Below are 8,635 nucleotides of genomic sequence, written 5' to 3'. Positions count from 1 at the left end.
ATCCATTCACCTCAGCCTCCCAAAGGCGCAGGATTACAGGCTGAACCACCGAGCCCAGCTGTAATTTGTGTTTTTAAAAATGCTGAGTATTTGCATGTATTCACATAGAAGAAAGATGTTTGGGGTCTTTTAAATTTTTCTTCTTTATGCTATTCTTTTTTTCTTTTTTCTTTTGTTTTGTTTTTTGTTTTTTTTTAGTTAGAGTATCACTCTATCATCCAGGCTAGAGTGCTGTGGCACACCATGGCTACTGCAATCTCAATCTGCGAGGCTCAGGTGATCCTTCTATATCAGCCTTCCAAGTAGCTGGAACTATAGGCATGCACTATCATGTCCGGCTAAATGTTTAATTTATTGTAGAGATGAGTTCTCTGACAAATTGCCCAGGCTGATCTCAAAACTCTGGGCTAGGCAATCCTCTTGCATCTGGCAAAGAGCTAGAATTGTAGGTGTGAGCCACCAAACCCATTCACTCTTTATACTATTCTATAGCCCTCAAATTCTTTGCAAACATATAATTTCATAATGTTAAAAAAAATCTGTGTAAGTATATACATATGTGTGTGTGTACTGTATTTATTAAAAGTAAGAATACTAGAACATTATTTTAGCATAGAAATGTCATTTACTTTTGCTTTTTTTTTTTTTGAATTGGAGTCTCACTCCTTCGCCCAGACTGGAGTGCAGCGGCTGCTCCCGGCCACCGCAGCCTCGACCTGCTGGGCTCCGGCGATCCTTCTGCCTCAGTCTTCGAAGTAGCTGGAACTATAGGCACACGCTACCATGCCTGGCTAATTTTTGATTTATTGTAGAGATGAGGTCTCACCAAGTTACCCAGGCGGGTCTCGAACCCGCGGGCTCAGGCAATCCACTCACCTCAGCCTCCCAAAGCACGGGATTACAGGCTGAGCCACCGAGCCCGGGTTACTTTCTGTTTTTTTTTTTCTTTTAATCTTTCTATTAAAGAAAAAGAGTTCTATGTCTTCAGCATTCACAAAACTACCATTTTATTTCAATATTTATCATGTTTATAAGCATCATATGTCCAGGGTAACAAAGAAAGTTCTTATAGAAAAAAAAAATGAAAGTTTGATTTAAGAGAATAATTATTCTTAAAGCTATATAAAAAACTTCAATCCAGTAGTTCTTCTTGTTCTGAGAACCTGTATTTAAGAAAGCTAATAGTTTTTACATATATTATCTTATATCACACATTAACTCTCACCCCAAGGCAGCTATGACTGACAAAGTGGTCTCTGCCACTCCAGGTATAAGGTAAATATACTCAAGGATATAAGACAAATGGCAATCAAAGAGCAAAAGGCAGTTGTGAAATCTCCCCCAAGATGAATATTACATTTAAATTGCCAATGTGAAGAATGCCAAAGGGAGTTTTCAGGCAAAGCTTAACACATTCAGGCAAGAAAATGACATCTGATATTAACCCTTTACCATATTACTTTTTCTTCAAAAGAAGACAGAAAAAGTCATTATGCAATGAACTTATAAATAATTTATCTATACTAACATACCTAAAAAATACCCTGGAGACCATTTTCTGATAATGAGGTCAGTTGGCTAATGGGGTGGGGACCAGGAGAGTGGGGAATGAAAACCCTGAGGAAAACAAATTTTGGTTTACAACTTCCAAAGACAATTATCTTCAAGAGAACATTTATATGAAATCAATCTCATTTTTAGAGAGAAGAACAAATTAATTGTACAAACCTCATGTTTATTTTTTTATCCTTATAAGAACAGCTATCAAAGAAGTGACTCAAACTATTTCCCAGTTGTTTTTATTTTCAGAGTAGTATGGCATACCACACTCTCCATTCATTCATACATTCACTCTTTTTTTGTTTGTTTGTTTGTTTGTTTAAATTTACTGAGCTAGGTACAGAGAATATTGTATGAAACAAAAACAACATGTCTCCTAACATCCTCAATTTGTGTTTGGTTTGGCTCCTATGTTGCTCATGTATACAACAGAACAGATCATTAATTGTTCAATTCCTCAATTAGACTAGGTATTCCCTGAAGACAAGAACCATATTTGCAGCATCTTAGTGACTTTAAAAAAAAAAAAAAAAAAAACTTAATTTTTTGTAGAGACAAAGTCTCACTATGTTTCCCAGGTTAGTCATGAATTTCTATTCTCAAGCGATCTTCCCACCACAGTCTCCCAAACTGCTGGGATTATAAGCATCAGTCACCAATCCTGGTCCATTTTAGTGTCTTAATGTCTTCAGTACTAAGTAGCATCTGACAAATAATAAATTAGACATTATGTATGCTGATTAAATCAATAAATGAATAAAGAAACAAAGGAGCCTACAATCTCACCCATAAAGGAACATATATATACAAGTAGAGCAAAAATGTTCCCAAAGGATTTTACTTGCTATCCTTCTCTGGGCTTAAAACTTCATAAAGTAAAATGCTATCATTTGTATGTTATACTACAATATTGTAGTGAATTTTCAGTAATAGAAAGTGTTAAAATGAAAATCTGTGAAAAAAAAGTAGAGAATAAGATAAATAATAATTTTTTAAAGTATTCCAAAGTTTCCAACTTTCCCTTTCACCATCATTGCATAAATACAATACCATGTAGTGAAGAGCTAACATTAAAACTCTTCAAAGATATCAAAGATTTTTCAGAATGTTTATGTATATAGTATCACAGTCTTAGCATTGGTTGCATTTTCACTGTTTCATTTTATACCTTAGATGAAGATCTTCTGAAAACTTCAGACAGGCGTAGATAAATTCTTTAATTTGGTTGTAAACTTTTGGCACAAATTCAGAAAAAGGAAACTTTTTTGGAAACGGTTGCTGTAAATGCAAGAATTAATGAAAGCAAGTCACAAACCAACAAGCAATGAAAATATTTATAAATTATTTAAACTACAAAAAGAACTTTCTGTTACATTGTGAACTCCCATTTAAGAAAATGTCTCCAAAAGTTTTCTGATACTAAAAAGAATAAGACATAAGTTTAAATAAAAGAATAATCTAAATGTCCTTCATCAGATGAAGTCAATAAACAACTTGAGGCACATACTCAGCATTTTTTAAAAAAATGAATGACTGATACATGTAACAACTTCGATGAATTCCAAAAGCATTATGCTGAGTCAAAGAAGTCAGTTTCAAAAGTTACACGCTATATAATTCCATTTATACAGCATTCTCGAAAAAGCAAAAGTAGATTGACAGAGACCAGATTGGTGGTTTCCAGGAACTGGGGTTAGGGGAGGATTGATTACAAAGGAGCAACATTAGGGAATTTTTTGGTATGACAGAATTGTTTTGTATCACTCAGAGTAGATACAGAACTCAATGCAATCTCAAAACCAACAGATTTATATACCACACACAGTAAATATTACTGCAAGTTCTTGGGAGAAAATACCTTTAAAGTATTTTTTAAAAAGCAAGTATTTCAAAGTATAAACTGAATTGGAATACTATCAGCAACCTTCCAAATACTTCAGAAGTGATAGGACCCAAAGTCATCTGCTGATTCCCACATCAGAAAATTCTGTTATTCTAAAACCCAAAAGAGTCCTTTGAAGGTATTTTAGAGTTCTGATCCGTAAAGTGAAGGTAATGCTTTCAATGAAAACTATCCAATGAAAGCTTTTAGAGGATGCCAAAACAACCAGAGAAATTTATTTTAAAGTACTCCTTACCTTTTCCAGTTCTATATCTTGGAATGGGAATTGTCCTACCACCTTTTTATACATCCCTTCACTTGTTACTGGTATGGGACTATAGTTGTCAGAATCAAGTATGTTTCTACAAATAAAATGGAAGGAAGGGTTAGTTACAAATAATTTTCTAATGAACTCCAATAGTTGTATATATACCATAACCCAAAATGAATGCTTTCCATCCAAGTTATATTCCATCTGCAATACAGCTATTTGGTTTTGGTTAAAGGTATCTTTAAAAAAAGACAAAAAGGGCTGGGCTCGATGGCTCAGCCTGTAATCCCAGCACTTTGGGAGGCCAAGGCGAGTGGATTGCCTGAGCCCAAGGGTTCAGGACCCGCCTGGGCAATTTGGTGAGACCTCATCTCTACAATAAATCAAAAATTAGCCTGGTGTGGTAGCACGCGCCTGTAGTTCCAGCTACTTGGAAGGCTGAGGCAGAAGGATCACTGGGGCCCTGCAGGTCGAGGCTGCAGTGGCTGGGAGTGGCCACCGCATTCCAGTCTGGGTGACAGAGTGAGACTCCAACTCAAAAAAAATAAAAATAATAAAAATGACAAAAAGAAAACTGTACTCTGAAATGAAGCACAATTATAAACTTGATCTCCTAGTATTTGACATTTACAAATAAAACAGAAATTTTAAAGCAAGTGACCAGTAGAAAAACAAAAGAATGTGGGTTCTAGAAAAAGCAAAGGACATTTTTGTTTGTTTTAATAAGATATATTTGATTATGTTTTTAAATCTTATACTTAATCTTCTACTTTAACTTTCGAAATTGGCAAATAGAAAAAGCAACTTCAATAATAAATCCTAACCATGTTCATTTACTTCATCTACTTCTCTATATTAATTATGATTTTTTTTCATCTATAGGCTCTCCCTCCTTAGCTAGACTGGGTATTCTCTAAAAGCAGAAACAATACTACCAAAATCAAAACAGAGATTCATTGAAGGCATTCGATCAGAAGCACTATGGATATATCATGCTATTAATTTTCAAATTTCTCACAGACATAACTATCTTCTAAATACAATTATACCATTGGATAAATCTGAGTTTTAGAAATATAAACATTTATATTACTATACAGATGAATTGAACTAAGTGATGATCAGATGCTCATAAACCATGAAGATTAAGATTAAAAGAACATGTAAGATATTAATGCTACAAGAATTTGAAAACAGGACAAGCTGATTGGGAGACAGTCTTAGAATAGACAGGAAGATTACTCAAAATGAAAAGTTTTACAAAGAGAAGAAACTCAAATGAGTTGACATAAGGTACGTACCAAGAAACCAGCCTAAGAAGACAATTGTGATTGGGAAATGTAACTGAGTAACTTTCTTATTACCATATGCATGCTGCAATAACTACTTAAATAATATACTTCAAAGATTGGACTGTAATAGGCCCCTTCTCTGTATGTAGAGAGGGAACACAATAAGAAATAACATGAGTGAGTCCTCAAAAGAAATTTCTCAAAAACCTAATTATTCATAGGTACTTTAATGCTATTCATTGTGAGTTGTAGATAAGGCATTAATCTCAAAGAGAAAAAACAAAAAAGAAGACATTAGATTATCTGGATGGTATGAACTAAGGAATCTGACATTTATCCTAGGATACAAAAATGCCAAAATAGGGTCTGAGAATTTCCCAACACAGTATACTCTAATACACTGAGACTGGATATCTTGTGAGCATCATTTTGGACATTATTACAATTCACTTGAATTCTGGATCCTAGAATAATTAGAAAATATAAGCCATATATACTTGTGGCTTATCAGATCTGAAAAACCTTGTACATAGATACATGTGTGTACGCCGATGCACATGAACATACACACATATTACCATAAATAATTTCTTACCTGAAAATACCTGCCCATTTCTTTAGCAAAGTTTCACTATACTGGTCTCTGATTTCTAATAGCATATCAAAAAGCTGATTAACAGGAAAGCCATACACCTGAAACAAAATAAGAAAACTGCTTCATTTTCTAAGGTAAGATTTTGTTTTGTTTTGTTTTTGCAAAATAAAAGATTTGGCACTGAAAGGTATTCTGTTCTATGAATAGCAATTTAAGTGAAACAATATATACCAAAATGTCTAAGCCAGTCAGAAAAAAGACAAAGATAAAAATTCAAGTCAATATATACTGAGTATAATACTACTGGCTAAGTCCTCCTTACAGCTCCTCCTATAACTCTTACCTATAGCAAGCTTCAGATAAAGTGAAAATACTACTGAGCTCACCCACTTCTAATACTATTCTGCTAGATATAACGTGGTTCAAATCAACAATCATTATTCAAGATAGTAGTTAAAAGACACTACATCACTTAGGCATTATATCTGAATCAAGAACATTTTGAAAAATGAATGTAGTAAGTGGTTCAATTAATTTATTTAAGATTTTTTAAATGAGTGGAAATTTTTTATAAAAACAAAAATAGTCAGGGTGAAGTCCAGAAGATGATTTAAAAAAAAAAAAAAAAAAGACAAAAAGATCTAGTCTAGCTCTAGGAAAAGAATAAACACAACCAAAAACTAGAAGGTACTTATTTAAGCTTATGTAGACCACAGAAAGATTTAGAGCTGATGATATACTAATCTAGATAAGCACATGTTAACAGAATTTGCATACCTGAAGTGTGTCAGCAAAAAGCACAATGAGGTTCTTCAAATCTAACACAAGGTTTGGATCAGAGCAGTAAGACTAAAGGAAATAAAAGACAAAGGGGAAAAACTTCTTAATTATTAAAAATATAGCTGAATTTTTATTTATCTAATTGTTTAACACTTTGGTGAATTTTTATTTATCTAATTGTTTAACACTTTAACTGGTGAAGGCTCCGAGGAAAAAATCCAACGCTTTCCAGGTACAAAAGATCCAGGAAAGAACCGAATAGAGAGAGTTCTATAACAATAATTTATATTTTTAATGCTTGAAAATTTCAAAACATACTTCTAAATAATGCTTTGGTTAAAAAGGAAAACAATATTATGGTAACTGCTCATGATCCCCTTATGAGTGAGAATATGTGGTACTCTGTTCTTTGTTTCTGTGATAGATCACTCAGTATTATAGATTCTAAATCCATCAAGTTGCTGCAAAGTACAGATGCTAGTCATTCTTTATGGTTATACAATATTCCATACAAAAATTTGCACACAGAAGTTTATAGTACTTTTAACTATAATAGCAAAAACTTGGAACCACCAAGATATCCTTCAGTAGGTAAATGGATAAGTAAACTGTGGTACACCCAGACAATGAAATATTATTCAATGCTAAAAAGAAATGAGCTATCAAGCCATGAAAAGACAAGGAGGAACCTTTAACACATATCACTAAATGAAAGAAGCCCACCTGAAGAGATTATATACTATATGACTCCAATCACAGGATATTCTGAAAAAGGCAAAACTATGGAGACAGTGAAAATATCAGTGATAATCAGGAGTTAAGAGTAGAGGGAGGGATGAACATGTGAAGCACAGAGGATTTTTAGGGCAGTGAAAATACTCTATAATACTATAAGAAACATGTCATTATGCATTTGTCCGAACCTGTAGAATATACGCTAAGCGTGAACTTCAATATAAACTATGGACTCTGGGTAATTAGGATATGTTAATGTAGGATCATCAGTTATCACAAATGTATCACTCTTGTGGGGGATGTTGACAGTGGGGCGGCTATGCATGTGTAAGGACAGGGTGTATCCGGGACATCTTTGTACCTTTTGCTCAATTTTGCTGTTAACCTAAAACTGCTCTGAAAAAAAACAAAGTCTTTAATAAAATAAAATAGACCAAAAAAAGAAAAAGAAAACAAGTTGATACTACAGATTACTTTAAAACAGACAACAATAAAACACTTCACATAAAAAATGGTATGTAGCTAAAACTACTTTTAAAATAAATTTGTATCTTTTTATGCAACCATTAGAAAACACAAAAGGCTGAAACTCATTAAACTAGGGGGCAAGTAAAACAAATGTAAGTTAAATGAGAAAATATACAATTGTAAAAGTAAATATAAAATTGTAAAAATAAAAGCAAAATTAGTGACACGAAAAAATTTATAAAATCCCAAGTTAAAAATAGAATTAGTAAATAGACAAATCTTAGACAAGTCTGGTTAATCTATAAATGAGAAAATGTTAATAATACAATAAATACAAAAGAAAAAATAAACTAATATAGAGGACAACAAAAATTATAAGTAAAATCCATGTATAACCCCATGAGTTTTTTTAAGAACAAATCTAAAAACATAACTGACATGAAAGATAGTTTCTGTGAGCAGGATACAAAGATGTATGTCATTATTTCAAAAGCTCACTGGTTTTGATGTATTTGTCACTATTTTTAAAGTTCATTGATTTTGACACTCAAATTCTTTCCACTATAATTTTTGTTACCTGTTCTGTATTTGATCTCTCAATTCCTAAAAGAGGTATGTTGAATTCTACCATAATGATGTGGCTCATCAGTTTCTCTTTGTATTATAACTATTTGTTTTATACATACTAATGGCTTCTGTGTCCCTTATAAAAGGTCTACTGTCTTCTCAGTGGATTAAAACTAAAATCAATACAAAATATCTTTCTCTTCTCCAATTTGAAGATCTTCAACTTCAATTCCATCTGCTTTGTAGAATACTGTCATTTATGCTTCTCATTCTTTATTTTAAATCTTTATAGGTAATCTTAATTTATGAATATCACCTAGTAATAATACTAAAAAACTTTCTAATGCTTTGACATTTCCTAGGATTACTGACATATATAGGCCTATTCAGCATATTTTACGTTTGTAATTTACAATCTTTTTTTTTTTTTTGAATTGGAGTCTCACTCTGTTGCCCAGACTGGAGTGCAGTGGCTGCTCCCGGCC

General features: G+C 32.9%; 1 protein-coding gene across 2 annotated transcripts in view; it reads right to left on the bottom strand.

Moving 5' to 3' along the window:
- LOC103267999 (exocyst complex component 6B) overlaps nucleotides 1-8,635 on the bottom strand; it is a 420,217-nt gene that overhangs the window by 165,106 nt on the left and 246,476 nt on the right. For both annotated transcript variants that reach the window (XM_021716280.1, XM_021716279.1), the window contains exons 9-12: nucleotides 6,378-6,449; nucleotides 5,601-5,698; nucleotides 3,699-3,804; nucleotides 2,729-2,838 (exon numbers count right to left, since the gene is read on the bottom strand). In XM_021716280.1, the coding sequence (XP_021571955.1) occupies nucleotides 2,729-2,838; nucleotides 3,699-3,804; nucleotides 5,601-5,698; nucleotides 6,378-6,449 (386 nt within the window). The remainder of the gene's footprint in view (nucleotides 1-2,728; nucleotides 2,839-3,698; nucleotides 3,805-5,600; nucleotides 5,699-6,377; nucleotides 6,450-8,635) is intronic.

The sequence above is a fragment of the Carlito syrichta genome, unplaced genomic scaffold (assembly GCF_000164805.1).
Source record: "Carlito syrichta isolate Samal-C Ts95f unplaced genomic scaffold, Tarsius_syrichta-2.0.1 Scaffold308662, whole genome shotgun sequence".
Lineage (NCBI taxonomy): Eukaryota > Metazoa > Chordata > Mammalia > Primates > Tarsiidae > Carlito > Carlito syrichta.
The sequence above is the reverse complement of the archived record's forward strand: the minus strand, read 5'-3'. Positions and strand labels throughout refer to the sequence as shown.